This window comes from Dreissena polymorpha, chromosome 11 (assembly GCF_020536995.1).
Source record: "Dreissena polymorpha isolate Duluth1 chromosome 11, UMN_Dpol_1.0, whole genome shotgun sequence".
Taxonomy (NCBI): Eukaryota; Metazoa; Mollusca; class Bivalvia; order Myida; family Dreissenidae; genus Dreissena; species Dreissena polymorpha.
In genome coordinates this window covers 33,305,194-33,326,323 of record NC_068365.1, presented here as the reverse complement: position 1 = coordinate 33,326,323, position 21,130 = coordinate 33,305,194, and the positions used below count along the sequence as shown (strand labels likewise).

At 36.4% G+C, this 21,130-nt stretch overlaps 1 protein-coding gene across 1 annotated transcript; it reads right to left on the bottom strand.

Moving 5' to 3' along the window:
• Window positions 1–16,937: 16,937 nt before the first annotated feature.
• Window positions 16,938–19,320, bottom strand: LOC127849742 (death-associated inhibitor of apoptosis 1-like). The gene is made up of 4 exons (XM_052382492.1): window positions 19,279–19,320; window positions 19,039–19,108; window positions 18,016–18,153; window positions 16,938–17,107 (listed from the first exon to the last, which is right to left on the bottom strand). The coding sequence occupies exons 1-4, from the start codon at window positions 19,318–19,320 to the stop codon at window positions 17,064–17,066; spliced, it is 294 nt and encodes a 97-aa protein (XP_052238452.1). The 3' UTR covers window positions 16,938–17,063.
• Window positions 19,321–21,130: the final 1,810 nt, after the last annotated feature.

Sequence of the window (21,130 nt, the reverse complement as noted above, 5' to 3'; positions counted from 1 at the left end):
CAGTATGTGTACGTCACTGATAAGATGTACATATTTTATCATCAAATGATGGGATACTAGCAATCAAGTCAATTGCTTTAGCCTATAACTGTTTAGCATAAGGCAATATGTTGTTTGTCTGTTAGTTTATGACATACGTAGCGATACTAGTGTGTTCTCTATTCGTTCGATTGTGAATTTTTTAAATAGTGAAATGTGTTTTAGTATAATTGTAAAATTTAAATATCGCAAACAATGACGTTCTTGATTAAATGATATAGTATTTATAAGCAGTGTAAACTACATAATACATATATTCGAATAAATTTTGTTTAAGAATTTGAGTCCATCCATAGTCATGGTCATAGTCATATAACGCATTGCATTCATCACCAATCAACATTATTTAGTTCTATACAAACGGTATGAAACGTATAACAATAATCGTCTGTATGCTCTATAAATTCATCGTGGAAAAGCTTAAAATAAAACACATTTTGATTCAGTTTAAGAATTTACCATCATATCCTTCATGAAATGACAGTATGATCATCAGCAAATACGTACATATTTCAGTCGAATTATTATGGCAGGGTCTTTACACACGCATAACAAACATGGGTACGTTGACGCATTATACTATAATTGTATTGACAATAATCGAAAATTGACTCATAGTTAAGATGTCCTGGTGTGTCCTTGAAACATTCAAACCACGTGCTTATTTACGATCTTATCACGTAAAATGAAATCAGCATAGAGATAAACTGCGTACTTTGTCGATGTGTAGTACAATGATATATAAATTCGCACAGACGTGTTTGAAAAGAAGACTAGAAGCGCTAAAGTCGTATTGTTGCTTAACTAATAATAGAGTAATCTTACGCAGGAGTATGGACATTATTATGCTAACTAAATACTCAGATAAAAATCCATTGAAGCTTGTGTTAAAAACCTGATATTTTCACAAATACATTTCAGTATGCAGATTCGCTTCATGATGACCGTGTGTGTATACACATGTTGTGTAAAACGTTTTTCGTTGTAATGCATCTTCCATGTTTATAAATGATTGTAAACATTGTCATAAAATCATTAAAATTTTGAAAAAAAAAATTGTGTAGCTTTGAGCTTAGATATAAATACTTTTCTACTACAAAATTCTTACATTTATCTTCAGTGGTATATCTAGATCCAAAGAGGCGACATTAAGTATTAGTTTACTTAATTCATATTAGGCGCGTTTTAAATAAATGTTGTTCCTGTTTATGTATTATCGATGAGTAATATTGAATGCTGTAATAAATATCCAACTACGTAAGTTGTATCTTTAGTACTTTTCACAAGGAAGTGAAACCGCACTTAAATTAACGGAAATTGAAATAGTATATTTCCCTGGGGAACTGATACAATGAGTGTTCATTCATAAACTACATGTTTCTTTAATATAAATATTTATTGAATGATAACATTGACAAACGTTCGTTTTATTTTAATTTATCTAAGATAAACATTTTGATTTACTTGTTTGTTTCCGAAACATGGTCAACCGTGATGAATTTTGGATTAACCTTTCGTAAATATTGTTTCACTGTGATAGCATTTGTTCTAGTGAATAATTCACTTGACTATTGTACACCTTATCAAGTGTTTTACAATACCATATTTTCTGCTCTTTATGGCATAATGAAATCCCGTCTACGAAAATTCAACTGATGGCAGTAATTCGTTACAGAATGAAACTTTATCTCACCATAACACCTGTTAAAACAAAAGTTTTAACTCCATACACAATCCATCGCTTGTATTCACATTTTGGCTATAACTCGTACAATTAATATTTAAAAAAATGTCTTTAATACGAGTTCTAATAATATATATATGCCTACATTCATATTACATGGTGGTAATCATGTGAGTTATCAAGACAAACGTGCTTCCATATGACTAACATCCGCTATTATTACGCATGACAGCTTGTCGATTTGTCACAATCTATACCACATAGACAAACAACTTATCACTGCACTTGAAAACACAACCTGTGCGTAATACATAAACGATTATATTGTACTTAAGTGGTTCTTTTAACTATCTGACGTTCTAATCATTTTTCGATCTCTAACAGTTGATTAGAAAAAGAAATCAAGAAATCAAGAGGAACATTATATATTACTTTTTTGTAATGTTTCGTTAATATGGCAGTTCACATTTCGCATTCACCAATCACTATTATCTACAAGTGTTTCTTACACAATAAATAACAAGGACTTTCGAATAAACCTCGTTCATACCAGGCACACATAATTACTTCGATTGTCAACACAAAATGGAATCCCCTGGTTAAGAAATTATGTAAGTATGAATGGATATGTACCAACGAATAAGAATACGTATTACTTAATACAGTACACTATTTAGTTATTTAAGAATAATAAAAGAAACTTACCATATCTAAGACGGAAGTATAGACGCGACTCTGTTGTTATATGCTTTTGTAAGAAAAATTAGTCCCGGACTTCAGAAATTAAACATGTTCTATTTAAAAGATTTACATAAGAATGACTTTCCTGTTCATTCTTTTAATTATATCTAAAGGGAAATACCGTTAAAAATATCAGGTTTAAAACCCATATAAGAAATAAAATGTTCATGTAAAATGTACTTATTTTACAGGTCACGATACTTGATATCAAACGCAGATAATGTTAAAGAATTTCAATATCGATTTCGATGTTTGAATAGTCGGTGTGTTATTTTTATCCGTAAAGGTGATTGTTTGTGATCGTATTCATGATGTTAAGCAATGTAAACGTAAAAGGATTCCCCGTCCTAAAAGATATTAATTAACCTTTTAGGAAATGCGATTTCAAATCCCTGATAAATGATTCGTCTATTCGATTGGCCGAGCGATTTTACGAGTTACAAAATCGGCTTTCAAACGAAATTCCCTGTTTCGAATACCGGAAGAATACTTTCTTTATTTACTGCAAACTATTGGATTTCAATTATTGAAAGTTGTCTAAGTGAATATCATGATGAGTGTATATTAACAGCAGCTATAATGCGGCGTAACTGCAAATACCATGTCTAGTAAATGTGTGTGTTTGTGCGCGCGTGCGTTTGTGTGTGGTAGAGTGGTATGATAATGGTAAAAGGTAAACATTAAGCAAATATAATTAAAATGATTCTGAAGCATTTCTACTGAATACAAGGTTTTATTGAAAGAACAATAACACATGTGAACATAACAGGACTTGAACAGCGAAATCAAGGCTGACGTAGACCATTAAATCAATATAGTTTTGGCCTTCTAATAGGATGTAGCTGCATTTGTAAGCCTGTTAATAGTTTCCTTGAATTGCTTATATTACAGTGGTATTTGGTCACTATTCTTGCCTATGTATGCAATGAGATCATCTCCAAACTCCTATTTTGTTTTCATCCTCCTCTTCCCACTGGGCAGTGGGTATCAGGGATAGAAATTTGGATCATATTTAGGCAGAAGTGTGGTTCATTATCTGGTATGAATTTTTCATATTCCACTGTGGTTTGGTCACTCTTCTTGCTTATGTATGCAATGAAAGCATCTCCATAATACTGTTTTGTTTTCATCCTCCACTTCCCACTGGGCAGTGGGCATCAGGATTAAAAAAAGTGGATCATATTTAGGCAGAAGAGTGGTACTTTATCTGGTAAACCGGACATCAAGCTTTATTCTCTGCTGATTTGTAATATTATTCAGACTTTCATTCACAAGGAACTCCTCAGCTTTTAAAATGTCAGTGAAGGGGCAACCTTTTTTTATTTCAGTATGTATATACGGACTTGTCAGTTCCTCTCGTTTATTTGAGCCATATCATTTTTTTTTCTGCCCCACTCTGGAATGTTGTATTAATGAGTCTATTCCAGATAAGATCAACATCTCGTGATGCCATTGCTGCTGTCTTCAAACCTCTGAAGGATAGAAGAGCTCCTGTCTCTTTTGTATAATACCGGTTATTGACCTACTGACTGCATCATGTGTGCTTAGATTCTTCAGTCTATAGTCCACCCTGCACATAGTATCTCCATCTCATTGCAGTGTTCAGGGATGGCATCACTGTTTCAAGCGTGTTAACTGCTAAGGTAGATTATATGGAAGGTCGATTCATCAATCCCATAGTCCATCCTCTGCCTGGTAAGGACAGTCTTCAGGTGAGGCTGCATGGGATCATTCAGCTTCGTCACCTGTTCCATCTGTTCAGCACCCTTGTCTGACATAGAGAAGATCAGGACCTCTTATATATAGGTCTTCTTTTAAAAGCTGATTTTCTGATAAAAGCTGTGTGGAGTCCCTTGGAGAACTCATTGAGCAAGGGTAGCATCTTGCTCTGTGGTTCGGGCATAGAAGGGCTCTACCAAGTGCATACCCAGGTAGGCAAGCACAACGAGGGCCATCTTGATGTTGGGAAGCTCAATCACTTCTCTGTCGATGCAGGCTAGACGATTGTTAATGTGAGGATTCTGGCTAAAGAACTCTGTTAGATGGCTAGCTAGGTATATAAGGGCTGTTACCTCACTGGAGAGACACCCAAACCTTCTATTTAGTAAAACAAAACAGCACACTAGATACCTGTCGTTATTTAATGAAGAGCGAGAATAGCTGTTGTATGTTTCTGGCTGTAATCGGAAGCCATTAACCTAGGCAAATGCTCAGTGTACGTCTAGTCACACTTTCATTCTGGCTGTCTAAATCCGGATCACCCAAGAAACAATAAAGCACTTGCTCCATCTTCATATCAGCCTCCACAAACATCATCGCTTTATTCATAGCAATGATGAAGCCCAGTTTAGTGTGCATGCCACAAAAGGTCTGCCCTGCTGGTGTTTCAAAGTTGCACATCTGTTCCAACAGCAACCGTGTATTGTGGTCTGTGTTGCAGGTAAAATGTTCATCTAAAAGTTTATTTACATCTTCCTCACTGACTCCTCTGACTGATGCTAGTATTTCGAATCCTATATATACTTGGATTGCTATGGCATCAGTTAAATATTGATGGATTTATAAGATGCGCCGAGTGATCATTTCACCCTTCTCCTCCAGTTTATCCAAAACTAGTAACATGCTTTGAGCCTTTATTTGCTGTAGATCTGCCCTTAATTGATTGCACTTTGTTATCGGATTATAAGCAATACACAGTGTACAGACACATGGTCAACGTGTTTATTCCACGTATGTCTGTCAATAAACCGGGCTACCGCTCTTATAGATTTAAAGAAGCCCGGCGGGCGTCAGCTGGAAAATTTCAGTAGCCCGATCAAAAATTTCAGTAGCCCCCGGGCTCCGGGCAACGGATTTAGAGAACACTTTAAGGTCATCAGACATGGTCTAAGTTTATTATGAAACACATAAATCCAACATGGCCTCCAAAAATAGCCACCGCCACAATGAGCAGGATAACAAATCCACTACGTTGGACTCAATGGTGATGATTTTGATGTAAAACGTCGTTGTTTTGGAGACACAGAGCACTTTGATTGAATTGTTGATATCACTTAGCAGTTGATTCATCATAAAATCCAATTTATGATATTCAGCTGTCTACTATCACATGATACACAATATGTATCCTCACCGATTAAGGTTGTGGGGCTATGAACGGGATCATTCCCCTGTTGTTTAACAATATCAACGTCTGCATCGCCTGGTTACACAAGGATATAACATCCCCTTTTAGTCAGAGCTGTGCTGATCAGAGCAACCATGTCTGCTTTGCTTTTGTCACGAAAAAAGTCCTCATTTTTTCATGATCAATTTGCTCTTTGTTAAAACTCATATTCGGGTTCACGTTCTTTTCCTCGTCTCTGGTGTGTGATATTTTTAATATAAGGACCGTCTTCGTAACAATCGAAAACCGCGGTTGCTTGTCCGTCAAATCTGCATAATACTCGGCTATTGCGTTGTGTGTGTCGCCCATGTTTCATGGTATACGAAGCAAAGAGCCACCCTCAAGCACCTAACAATCTGATTCAGGAATACATTTTTTCACAGCCTCATGGACTAAATGATCTGAGGGTTGTCTGCTTTACAAAATATGTTCTTGGCTTCAAAGAGGACAGGAGGGTGGGGACTTAGTTCATATAATATGTCTTTAAGGAAAAGATCCCCATACTTTGAAACTACCAGGAAATGCTGACACAGAAGAGAAGGATATGTAGCACAGTCTTCAGCAATCTTAACAGCGGAGCTATTCCCAAGATTTTGGTTTCTGTGTTTTCGCTTAGATTTATAAAACAAAGGTAAACTTTCCTATCAATATCTCTTATGATCTTGTTCTCAACCTCCTGAAATGCATGAACGTTCACATCTGATCCAGCCACTATCCAATTGACAATGTTTTTCATAGAGGATCAGCTGTGTAGGGTAAGCAGGTTGTAATCTTTGTCTGCATTTTCTCGAGATCAAAAGCTTCTCTTTTGACCTCAGTTGAGTCTTTGTATTGTTGACTTGTATTATAGGCCAGTTCTATGAAATCCTGCCTTGCACGGTTGTACTCAGATGTTACAGGTGCAGAAATGGTCAAACAGTTTTGCATTACTTCGTTCTACTCACTGCCGCGACTGAGACAACCTGTGATTTTAAGAGACCTCATCAATATTTGCTCAATGGCAAGATCACTGCTTAGCCCAGCCCAGCCCTGATTGCTCCTACGAACAACGTGAAAACCATTAACGAACTTTCGATAATTTTCTGGATGCGTTTCATATAGGCTGCTCATTGGCTAACGATAATTATAAGCAGATCGCAGGTAATTGAAGTACCCAGCTGCAGCAAAGACTGAACAACAATGGTAGATAATAGTTGGTTATCTTCCACTGCCACATTCCAGGTAGCGCCACTTAACCCGGTCCATCAGCTTTCACTATACATTCTAAGATAAGCATTAACAAAGACTGGATGCGATAATGATGGAATCAAAGTTTGGATCATTAACACTGCCCAAATTTAGAGCAGAATTAAGAAAACGGGGTGCACAAACAGTTGGACGTAAAAATGAACTTGTTGAAAGGTACGTAAATTTTCCGTTACGCTGATATTCTTAGAAAAAACACACACATTTGAAAACCGAAAGTAGAATAACGCCGGGGCATATTCGTGTACGTTAATTGTCTTTAAAATGCAAAAAATGTATCCAGCATGTATTTCAGAACGATATTTCGTTTACAATTAAAACAAATATAATACAATCTATGCTCTCTTTTCTATATCAAAATGTTTTCTGTTTAATTAGTGACAGAAAATACTTGCATTCCCTTTGTTTCATGTACATCGGCGATTGTATATAATGTAATGGGTGGGGTTATTTTACTGATGCTTTGCTCCCGCATCTTTTATTTTAATGAGTTACAAAAGCTAAATGTTTTTTTCAGGCTTATATCATACGAGAGAAATCAGAACTGCGGTAAAATAGAGACTTTGGAACCGGAATATCACATGAAGTTACCAGATGCCACTACATACTCTGATGTAAACTCGGACTCTAAATTTCCCAAAACAGATCTCGGAAAGGTGCAATTGTATCTGGCCCAGCTTGATAAGAATCTGGATGAACATGTGCAGAGGTTGTATAATGAGCAGTTTTTAAGGTACATCCGGATGTCACGTAGAGAAACATGTGTTTTCATTAAATCCAACTGTTACGCAGAAATGAAGAAAGGTGTGTCCTACACAGTTGATATTGAGCTCGGCTTAGATGGGTCTATTACAGAGGCACAGTGTGAATGTGCTGCAGGAATGGGACCACAAGCTCACTGCAAACATGTTAACACGGTGATATATGGTGCAGTTATGTTTTGCAAGAACATGACAGTAAAAACTGAAGAATCGTGCACTCAAAAATTGCAGAGTTTTCACAAATGCAAAAAAATCATTGGAAGCCCCATAAAAGCAAACGCCTTAGATATGCCTGGAGCCCTGGAACTGCCGAGTTGACAAACATTGACTTTGATCCTCGACCAGAAGAATTTAGAAATGCTGCCAACTATCAAGATCATTTAAAACTGTTTGCTTAAACTTTCCAGATAATTCGGAAGTGCCAATATTTTAAACATTTGAACCTGCAAATACTAAGGCTGTGGCATTGGATCACGACTACTTGAAACTTACCCCAGAAGAAAATTTTATTGAAAGAATTTTGGTAACGAAAATAAGCCCAGCCGTAGTCGTTGATATTGAGAAAAAAACATAAGGTCAAAGTACTAATAAATTGTGAATAGAGGAGCGATCCAAACGAATTCCATCGTCAATGTTCGGAAAAATTTGTAAATCCACACAAAGGGTCGACACACATGAGCTCGCAAGGTCACTGCTTGAAACCAAGGAAATTAAAGCGGCTCCATTAGAACATGGGAGGAAACATGAATCGGTCGCTGTAACGAAATTCATGGAAGACACCGGCGAGACTGTGGGTTTGTCGTCGCAGAACAGTACCCATTCCTAGCAGAGTCACCAGATGGAGTTATTGATAAAACTTATCTTGTTGAAGTTAAATGCCCTTATACAGCAAGAGACAAACCCATATCTCCTGTCACTGTGCCTTATTTAAACTGTGATGACAGTGGAAATAATTCCCATGAAATGAATCATAATTACTAGTTCCAAATTCAAGGACAATTTCTTTGTACTGGAGCACAAACATGCACTCTTATCATATGTACTGCAGAGAACTTAAAAGTTGAGGACATAAAGTACTTTGATATCCAAAGAAATGAACCTTTTATTTCACAAATGGTCAGTCAGTTGAAAGCTTTCTTCAACACCTATTTCAAGCATGTTCTTGTTGAAAAGCATTTTTACAAGTCTTATTAACCCATTTATGCCTAGTAGACTCTCCCATCCTTCTAAATTGCATTAATTTATTTTCAAAATTAGGGATGTTAAGTATATTTATTTCTATATTTAGAATATTTCTTACAGAAATTCCTTAAAGCAAACAGCGCAGACCCAGATGGGACGCCGCATCATAAGGCGTCTCATTTGGTTCTACACTGTTTGCTAAGGCCTTTTTTCTAGACGCTAGGCATAACTGGATTAAGTATTCAGATTGAAAACTCTTGCTTAAAAAAGCACCACTGATTTATTTAGTTGTATTTTATTTACATTTGTATCAAAATAAAATGTTCATGCAACAGTTCTAGTCAAGCAAAGACACTTATTATAAAAAATTGTACAGCTTTGATACACGAAGCGACACACAATATTTTGCGCGATACACGAAGCGACACGCGATATTTACCACGATATATCGCCTTTTGGGCTACCTACACATGGGAGATATTTCGTGGTACATTCTCGCGTGTCGCTTTGTGTCGCACAAAAGAAGGGCGAGATTAAAGATAGCACTAGACCTATATTTTAATTAAAAGAATTGAAACCAATATGAGTGTTTGTTTCTGTTATAGATTTCAGCCCTCTGGCCTAACAAGTAATGCTGTATGTAATATATACACATGAAGAAACACCTCAAAACCCAACATGTACACAATGTGTCAGTCACACTGTTGAATCTTTCCTCAAACTCAAAGAAAGTCTTTGTTCTATTTTCTTTACCAATTAATAAAAAGTCACTAGCAGACTATGATTTAAGCATGTTTTGGGAGTATACATGTTTTGAAATTACACAACATAAAGCATATAAATGTAATATGAGATAAAATTTTTGTTTCTGTGCCTGATAATGGATATGTTAATATTCTGTAAGTTTTCCCTAGTCCAATAATACGTTCCATATGAACCCTTTTGCTTGAAATTTTCCTGTCTTTTAACACAATCTTCAGAGATTTTCTTTTTTTGTTTTCAGAAAAAAGTCGGAATGTTCACCTGCACATTTGCTGTCGCAAACACATCTTGGACATTAAAGCCTTTATTGGCCATCACACTGTCTCCCGGGTCACAGGCACTTTATGAAAAACACTAAGTCTTGCTTGCTAATAATGACATAAATTGACATATTATGAGTTGCGTAAAATGAAAAGGGTTCTTCAATAAGGAAGTAGAAAGTAGCCGGTTGGGGGACAAAATGGCATGGTCACTTTTCGCATGATGCAGCTCATATAACGTGTATAAAGTCAATGGAAATATTCATAAATGTATACATTTGTATTTAAATTCCAACAGTTGAAAATAATTTATATATGAGCTGCATCACAGGAAAAGGGGTCTTAAGGCCGAACTAACACATATTTTTATCATGTATGAATTTTATCAAATAGGTACGCCAATGCAATATAGATTACCGGTTAATACTTATTTTTTCGATTCTACAAAACGTGTCTACCAATCTATTTATTTTAAACTGCCAAATAGTACACACTCTTATTGAGTGTTACGTAACGAGCAGAGTACCTTTTTCATTTTGGATAATCTTAACAAAAGTTGCAAGAGATAGAAAGCACCTTCTTCCTTGCTCGAAGAAACTTTATTATCACGACCATGTTATCCCACCAATGGTCATATCATATGCACATAAAGTAGCCAAACCATAGCTATCAGCCTGAATGAAAAATAAAATATTTGTACACTGAAGTCTGTATATATTCAATGCATTTACAGCATTTTAGATCTCCTAATCTTGTCCCAAAAAAATTCAATGAACAATTACCCCACTCACTCACTGAATGACTGATTTGTATTTCCTACTTTTTCAATTCAAAAAATTTCGTTATGTACAGTGAATAAAGATGCGCTTTTGTTCATTTATCAATAACATTGACATACCAGTAATAGTCTCCTTCACGTAATCACTTTAAGGTTTTAAGTGTTTCTTGCAAACGCCTGAAGACTTTGTTGGCGTCCACAATATCGGTGTACATGTATTTTCATCAAGTCGCCGAACGGCCTAAACCCATGAAGCTTTCCAAATTGGATCACTTGTGTATTCGTGACCTCCCCGATCATGACAGCCAGGTACAGGACAACAAGTCGAAGGCATTTTAACGAGTTGTGATCGATTTTAGAACAAGGAAGTAAATTGTTGCTTTTCAGCGGCTGCGATAAAGATCGAATGTAATCCGAATGTAGGACCGGGACGGCTGGCGCCACCTACTCAGTAACGATAACTCGCTATGATAAACCATTTGATAATGCCTGTACATGCATCATCCAACAAACAGTTTAACCCGTCTCGATCAACATCCTTGCCTAGCTTACCATAAGGTGATAATTCAGCAATAATTGGCTTGTCTTTGTGGTTTGGGCAAGTTAATGTTTCTTCTTCTCTGTAGCTGTCTAGTTTGATCTAAATATCAGAACATGAAGCATTTGCGTCGCCTCGCCCCTAAGAATAGAAGAGTACAAGTCCTCTGCCTTATCAAGCAGTATCTAAATCGCGGGATCTTCCTGATATGAGCTGGTTTTGTAGGCACGTGTCAACACGAAAATGGCCCCACAAAGCGGTCTGAACAGCTTTCCCTGTCATAATATGCGCATTCGCATTTTCTCCATGGACAGTCTAAAGTTTGTTTTTAGACCGGTTCCTTGAATGATGAATCCTATGGCCCCAGCAAGTTCATGCGTGTATAAAAACACCCCAACATCAAAACAGGCGACTTTTCAGGCAACTACTTTGTGGTATATCAATGATGATTTTTGCAGCCGTCCAATACAAGGGTTTGTCAAACGTTAACATGATGGGAAGGTTGTGATTCATGGCAAGGTTACAAACAGAGTTTAATGTTGATATAATACACAACTTATCCCCAGAATATAAATTATTATAAACAAGAATTTGACTGATGACTGCTCAGGATGCTGGCTTTCCTGAGGTAAAATATGCATCATTCCCTGCCAATTCGGTGTTGCCTGGTGAAGCTGAAGAAGACTTCTCACAAAATATCGACACTCTTGTCATAATCCAGATATCGCGTCAGGTCCTCGAAGACTACCTCAGTACAAGCATGCCTGCCTAACCGGTCCTCCAAGACTTTGTCTTATTTCAAGCATTCAGCTCTGCGGCCTGTTTTTGCGAAATCAGTAAATTCGTCCGTGATGGGGGGGGGTATAGATGTATTGACACCCATCCCATGAAAAGTACATTTGCCGTCAATGGTGATAGTATTGTGATCAACACTATCGGCAGCAGGGAGAACAGACATCTCCAACAAATCTATATCACTGCCCAGGATATCAGGTTCCACAAAATCCGTTGCATTCGACAATTACTTGCGGACGATGTAGATGATTGATTTGAACAGCAACTTGAAGCGTTGCATTGACAGCTTGCGAACGAACTGCTTCAATAATAGCCTTGTGTCGTTTCCATAGAATAACAAAATGACACATGAACGAGAATAACAGGCCTCTAAAACAAATGGTCAGTACGTACCTAGCCAAAATGCCATTTGTCCAATTTAACCTTACAACCACAGAGTATGCTGTCTGTATGAATTCCAAAACCTCCACGTGATTGCCTTTTGGTTCTCTTTTGTACAGAACTACAAAAATTACTTTGCCTTGTCAGCATAACGTTCAATGTATTTTATCATTGGTGTACTGCTGACGACATTTTTATGTACTTTCGTGCCAGCCGCAGTTAAAAGATAATACTTTCGCTTCACATTAGCTTCGTGTATTCCCTCCACTCTCTTCCACTGAATAGCACCTCAGTTATTTTTCTCAATCTCCTCCTGTGGAACACAAATCTTTCCTGGATGTGTTTGAACTCATTATTAAACTATTTATGACAAAAAGAGACACATATAACTTGTTTAATGCCTGATTTGAAATGCTGCAATTAACACAGATAGGGCCTAATATAATGGCATTGTTGACGCAATCCTAAAAAACAAACAAGCATGAGGCAGTGTTTAGCACATGCAGGTCTGATATGTTTGTATAATGGTGGTCTTTTTTTATATTTTGTTGTTTGTGACGCTTGAGCTTCAATAACGGAATACACGGTTGTACTAGGGATAAATATTTAAAACAAAACATGAAAATCTATTTATTATAAAATTGCGAAAAAAGAATAACACGTTTGAGTCAATAGTTTCTAACTTGCGGTCATTGTATAAGCGGTCATATGGGCGCCATGTTGGATTTCTCTGTTACGTAATAAACTAACATAATTTGTATTATCTTTATGTGTTTATTGCTTCCCAAAACCTAAGTTTAGATACCAAAATAATGAAATGCGAGTGCATACTTACATAGTTATGATCATTAATAGGTTTTGAGGCCATCCATCTTGGACGCAATCTTTAAAAAAGAAACATTTCGGTGGTCCGATTTTGGTAAACTTATGATATGTTATAAAGGACATTTTACCCTACCAGGATCAGTTAAAATACCTTTTGTAGCAATTTTTTGGGGGTTGAGTGGTATTTTGTCATATATTGAACCGACTATTTCTGCTTCTCTGTAATTTGCCACCAACTTTACATCTCGCTACAAGACGACAACCGATGTCATTTTTTATGGAGCTTCTAAAGTGAATTTATAATTCTTGTTCTCGAGAGGAGTGTTCCAATTACGATGGAATATATGCGTTTGAACCAGTCATGGGCCCCATGAACTGTTAAGCAACTTTCTCTGCGCGAAACATGGCTATTATGATACCAAGACTTTCATACTCAAATGAAGACTGTTAGCGGTACCAGACCATACATAAAAATATGCGCTACATGTAGTAACGCTAAACATAGTTAACATAGTTACATATACATGTAAAATAATTTAATATGCTTTAGTTTTCGTTGATGTGAAGTTAGTATTCGTATAAGAAAACATCGGTTCGGTTTAATAAAAAAATCCTGTGCAAGCGCGAGGAAGAAACGTGAATTTGTAACGTAATACATAAAGTAAATTTAATCGAGTTATTTTGTTTTTTATTTTCTTAAGAATTGTATGAACTTTTTTCTTTCAAACCCTGTATCACATATGTAAAGCTTGAATAAGGAATAAGGACAGTTCCTTATTCCTTATTCGAATACGGAATAAGGAACTAGGAAAAAGGAACTTAGTCTCCATCCCTGAATCATACTCCACGTTGCACGTATTCCCCAGTTTTATATGCGAATGGAAAAGAAGGCAACCGCATTGGCCCGACGCTGACGGCTTACTGATACGACTTACTGAAGCCCAGTACTTAGGTCGACATGGATTTAACTTATTTATGAAAATTGACTTCATGATAGTATGCATCCTATTTCAGTGTAACAAAAACGATTAGTTTGAGATACATTACATGTAAGTCATATTTCAACAGCTCTCAGCTTACAACACCCATACCATGCAAGATCAGACATGGGCTCTTGAAAACCTGCATTATTTGAAAGTGGTAAAACACAGACTTCACCTTAGATACGTCCTCATTATGACAAGAACAGTCTTAGTCGCTGCGTCTTACATTCCCAAATTGTGTTCTTAATATTAAAGAATAATTACAACATATACATTTTATAGACGAAATAAACAGTCGCTAATTTCAAAAGTAGTTCAAAGGAAGTAAATTGGCATTATATGGGTGTTGTCGTAAGTATTTCACTTTGTCTATTTCGTCACTTGGTGGACTTCTAAAATTAACAATGGTGTTTAAAAAAACAAGTTTTTTATTAAAACGTTGTAGTCTAATTTTATTGAACGTTTTTCAAAATTGAATTCAAACAGTTATTGGCCAAGTTAATCCTAAATCTGTATAGATCAAATATGTAGGAACGATGCATATAAATATATAACCATGCTTCTAATTAAGAAGTACGCCATGAGATTCGATCGTATGAAGAATTCTCATAAATATATAATATGTATTTGAAAACGGGTCGAAATACGACTTAAATTATTAGGTTACTTCAACCTACAGTTTACAGTATATACATATATATATTGCCTTTTTAGGAATTTTTCGATAAGCACTCGTATTTTATATGTTTAAACGCGAAAAACAACGATGCATCATCACCTTGATATGCACTCAAAATAGAGACATCCCATGTTTTAATGACCCCGAAGGGAGAGATACATTTAAAGTAATCGCTTCATTTTATTGGTCGCTGCTACTCTTGGAGTCATAAGGCAAGTAGGAAACGGCTTCTTCATGCAGTTCGCAAGATTCAGCATAATTGCGTCGTCCGTTTCATTTCGTCAGTCCATGCGGACTTTTTTTCCGCCAGTCTGTCGCTTTTTCATGCGCGGAGCATAACTCAGGAGGTAAATTAATTTAAAAGACACTTCATATAAGGATAGATAGCTTTACGAGGAAGTGTAGAGTATACAAACCTTTTCCATCCGGATTTACAAAAGTATTGTCCTTAAATCAAAGTTTCGTGTACATAGAATTACTAAGATATTTAAAACATAGCTGTATAATATTGATTTTATTAACAATTCATTTATAATCATTAACAAACATTTGTATAAACTAATATAAAGAGTATTTTGTCCCCAACGTTGAAGGTCAAGGTCATACTTGCGGTTCAAAGCAATACATTGGAGGGGTGCGGCGCATTCGACTGTTCCATATAAAGCGCTTAAGTTGGTCTTATAAAGTAATACTTACATATACACTGATAATACAATCATGTTACCCATAGTGTTCTTGTATATATTTCAAATAATCTTTTAATTATAAAAAGGTAAAACTGAAAGATTACTTTTACACTACGCAAATTATAGGAATGGATATTGCTTCAATATTAAAAAAACAGCTACGTTTTTTTAAATGCAACAAAAGCTCTCATAATATATTCAGTCATCATGATAAGAGATAAAGGTTCATGTCATATATGTTCGAATCCTTTCTTTTATTGATCTGTTACAGTCTGGGCATCTATCGACGTGTTCTGTGCATTCAAAGCAGTATTTGTGATTTGTGCAAGGTAGACACAATGCGTTCACTGGGTTGTTGTAGCATTAAAGGCACATCAGCATATTCTACAACCGTTGGTTTTCTTCCAGTAATCGTTCTGCAAAGAAACAAAGTGATTTAAAGTCACTTTAGAGAATATTGGGTCATCAGGAAAAACAACCAGATTATCAATAGTGTCATTGTTTTTGTTTTAATGAATTGTTGGTTTAATGAGTATTTACAATACGAGCGCTTTCACTAAAGCTGTCTACGTGGTTAGAGTGTTAAGAGGCTGAGGCGTGTTGTCAGATGATACCATAGCCCTTGATGACATTTAGAAACTGGAACTTATCTTAATGTATAGACTTTGTATACTTAAAATAAATTGTATAACCTAATAAATGAATATATAAAAACGCATCGAACTTCTTATATCAGACCTGTTGGAAATGGACCTCCCGGATCTGGTGGTACTTGCGTTTGCTTTAAGTTTTCTTCGACCTGCCTTCTCTCATTAAGTACCTCGAGTCGGATAACGATATCATTAATATCTGGGTTAGGGTTACCTGAAACATTTCATCATATTATATATGTGTGTTGTTTCAGTTTCATCATGTCAACCTAACAGGACAAGAACACAAGCCGTTAATATAAGTGTCATAAATGCGTTGAAACAGCACTCACCTAGTTGTGTAAGTTCAAAAATGGCGGTTTTTACATCGTCAATAGAAAAACCCATGTCCTGAACTAGAGTGTCTTTATTTTGTTCCACTAACTTTTGAATATTTGCATCATCAATAGTTAAAGCAGCCATAGCACAAATCGCTTCGTCTTGAGAATTTGATCCATTTTCCTGCAATAAAGAACCAACGTTATTTGCGCATTAAGCACCAGGAATCGCGTTATTTCTCATTGTGCTTTGTAACGTAAGAGAAGTGCAACTAAGCGGGTTAAGGTTTCACTATCCGCTTTAATAACCTAAACATGTTTTTTATAATTCTTAACAGAGTCTGTATTTCGTTTCAGAACAATTAACAACGCCGGCAAACAAATGCTAGAAAATGATCTTTTTTATTTACAAGGATTACTAGGATTTGTAATTCATATAATTATATGAACAGAAACGCACTTCTCAGACACGATCGGCAGAAAGTTGGACGAGGATGATAAATTCATCGCCCTTGATTTCTCTTGCGAAAGGACAAGCCGGAAACCATCGACAGTGTTCTATCCAAGGATCATCTCCTGGTTTCCATTTTCTCAAGCCGCCGTCACAAGCGAAACAACGACATAATCATCAACACCTAGCCATATTGAAAATATATCATGCGGTTTAAATGAGCAAACATAACAGTCATAGTTCTTTAAAAGTAATGAAACTTTACAGAAAATGGTTACTAGTTCGAAGTGTAATACTTTCCCAGAGTATCCTAGACCAATTGCATATCTTATAAATAGGTACATAGTATTTCAAATATTTAATTGAAAATATCGTTAACCATAATAACATTTTGGACCAAGAGTGAAAACTACGTACACTTTTTGAAATACTATGTACAAGCGCGGGTATGATGGACCGACACAATTAATTGATGAAATTTGGTTTAGATCACATAAACTAATCATTACAATAAATAAAAATAGCGCAACACAGCAAACATACGATTTGATATTAACATACACTGAAATAAACATAAAACAGTAAACTAATGTTAAAGGCTCTTGATTTAGTGACATTAAAGATTTCCATAGTAAGAAGGTCAAAAAGAACAAAACTAAATTAAACTCCGAAAGACCAACCAACAATTTATGACGTTATTGGGATGAATAGTGTGTTCGTCACCGACAATGTCGGAAATTGCTCATTCGGTATATTGCAAAGGCTGCTGTTTATAGTGGCACGTCTCATTTTTATTGAAAAGGTTACACAAAAACTATTCCGACGGCGAATACTTCGAAAAACTTTTTTTTTGCTTTTTTTAGCAGTGAAAAACTACGTGAATGTGCACCGATTACCGTTCAGTGACCTCATTATAAATGTGTATGTTTCTTTAATGATAATGTTTAGTTGATAATTTTCAGAACAACTAAAACTGTATAATAATACAAAACTTCAACTTATATTGTGTAACAGTTCATAAATATTGTATTGTGACTAATGTCAACAATATTTTGGTACAACATCTGTTTTGGTCTCGAAGGCTATAACTACCTGTGTAGTACATCCCTGCCTCCGCCAGCTGTTGTGGTCTCTGGGACAAATGTTCAGGCCAATTTGTTAAAGTATCCATGCGAGATTCCAGCGTTATGAACCGCTCGTGCTTTGCTTTGTAGTTTGCGGATGCTCGACCTAGAACGTGTATATTATGATTAATCCACCGTTACTGTGGTTTGCTTACACTATTTTGTTTTCTCAACAGTGGTTTTGTTATTCGCGAATAATAATGGACACAATACACGCACAAACATATTTTGATAATTATCCAGTTTGAAGTAAGCACTATACTTTTGCGTTTAAATTGTAGTTATTTAAGTTATGCTTTGTTCATATTCGTAACAATGTATCGAATTATATAATATATTTTAATAATATATATGCTATGTCTTTTCGAAATGTTTGATAAGTTTGTATCCAAATATGATGTGACATAAGAATATATACCTTAAATTAATTAATTAATTTTGGAAAACATTCTCTTTTTTGCCACAGTAGACACGTGATTTTGAGAGTAATCTTATCAGGTAATCTGTGATCATTTCACTGTGCGTTACAAACGATTGATAAACCACAATTACTCCAGAGAGATTACATAATTGGTTCGTTTGTATTGGTTTCTGTACGAATCTTAATGAACTACGCGAACAGAAAGTATGCCTATTGCACATACTCTTATATGTCTAGTATACGTTACATCTCTACAATAATACTACACATCCTTTAATGTGAATAATACATTGTTGCCTTTGGAACAGGTCACGTTGCCTTCGCCTGACCTCTTCAGGATCCAGAGTAATCTTATCAGGTAATCTGTGATCATTTCACTGTGCGTTACAAACGAATGATAAACCACAATTACTCCAGAGAGATTACATAATTGGTTCGTTTGTATTGGTTTCTGTACGAATCTTAATGAACTACGCGAACAGAAAGTATGCGTATTGCACATACTCTTATATGTCTAGTATACGTAACATCTCTATAATAATACTACACATCCTTTAATGTGAATAATACCTTGTTGCCTTTGGAACAGGTCACGTTGCCTTCGCCTGAACCATTCAGGATCCTGAGTAACGAAGCTTTGCTATAATTGATATACGGTTATGATAGTTTTATCATGTTTCACGAACATCAGTGTGTATGTCAAGTAAAAACTTTCAGATGAGTTTTTCCATGTACTTAATAAATAAAGTGCCAGCACAAATACTTGATTGGTACATGTATGACTGTTCCAAAAAAGGTACCGTTTGGCACCGTTACGCCTGAGCAACAGGGCGCTTCATCATGCACCCACATTCGTTCAACTGCTCAGCTTTTTAAGCGCCAAGATCAAAATTGGATATGTTTAAATTTAATGCGTTTAAGCGCTGAAATAGCACGTCACTTGTCATTGTATTTTGGCATAGAAAAAGTCCGATAAAGATCGGAGTTCATAAAGTTAATTTATCAATTTAATTAAACGACTTAATGTAAAATCTTATGTACCAAGTAAGTGTCATTCTTGAAAGATTCGTCATTCGATAGCTGTTTATGCCGGTAAAGAGTAGGAGTGAAGAACACGTGAACTTTTTTTGAAAGTTCGAATAGAAAATATATTGGGGACCATAATTAAAATGAATATATGTGAGCACGAAACATTACCTTCTTATTATTTTACACCAATTCCATTGCTAAATGTTTCGGTAGTTCATATTGTGATGATATCTTAATCTAAAAATACAAGCAGGGATGATAAACATAAAAATATTGAAAATGTTACCTTATATCTTTCTAAGGCTTCCTGACTTCCAAAGTGGTCCAGCAGGAACGGACACTTTTCGGAATGTTTCGCGTGCTCCAACAGTGGAATGTCCGTGTAAGAGAAGTCTTTAAGATCGATTCCACAGCAGAAACACAGCACGAGGTCGTAACTGAGACCTAGAATAAACGACATGCTTATTGAAATAAACACATTTTACAATAATGCAACAAAAATAATGTTAATTATGAAAATTTACCAGTACATAACAGTTTGCAAAAAAACGCGTATTAAATATAAGTCAGTCAGTCAGTCAGTCAGTCAGTCAGTCAGTCAGTCAGTCAGTCAGTCAGTCAGTCAGTCAGTCAGTCAGTCAGTCAGTCAGTAAGTGAGTCAGTCAGTCAGTCAGTCAGTCAGTCTGTCAGTCAGTCAGTCAGTCAGTCAGTCAGTCAGTCAGTCAGTCAGTCAGTCAGTCAGTCAGTCAGTCAGTCAGTCAGTCAGTCAGTCAGTCAGTACCAAGTAAGTGTCAGTCAGTCAGTCAGTCAGTCATTCAGTCAGTCAGTCAGTCAGTCAGTCAGTCAGCCAGTCAGCCAGTCAGTCAGTCAGTCAGTCAGTCAGTCAGTCAGTCTGTCTGTCAGTCAGGCAGGCAGGCAGGCAGGCAGGCAGGCAGGCAGGCAGGCAGGCAGGCAGGCAGGCAGGCAGGCAGGCAGGCAGGCAGGCAGGCAGGCAGGCAGGCAGTCAAACAGTCAGTCAGTCAGTCAGTCAGTCAGCAGTCAGTCAGTCAGCCTGCCCGCCCGCCCGCCCGTCCGCACGCACACAACGCGAATCCGTCTGTAGGACCGTTTGTCTGTCTGTCTGTCTTTCGGTCGGTCTATCTGTCTGTCTGTTTGTTGGTTGGTCAGTTGGTCAATCGGTCTGTGTGTCTGCTTTGACACGATTATTTTATTTATTCATTATGCTTTTATTTACTGTATCACCGGTGTAAAAGAATCCAGCCGCACATAGTGTTCTCGGACTTGGTTCAGTCAATTGCCATCCGCGGAATGATTCCAATCTGTATTTAAAATCCTCGTAATCTGGATATTTGGCCGTCTTATAAATAACATAAAATGTGCAATGAAATAAAAAGCAATAGCAATATGTTAAAAGTAATGTTTGAATGAAAAAAGTTAATATCCATAGTAAGTCCAAACAAGTTCTGTGAACTATAAACGGGTTCCTAAATATTACAAAACCCCACCAAGTCTAATGCATTGACATAATAATTTCATACCTCCCATTTTTTGCTATTGTGTTGCTCTTGTCTAGTGTTAGATTGCATTTGTCCACTTCGATCAGTGGGTTGCTGTGAAGGGATTTTATTCTCTC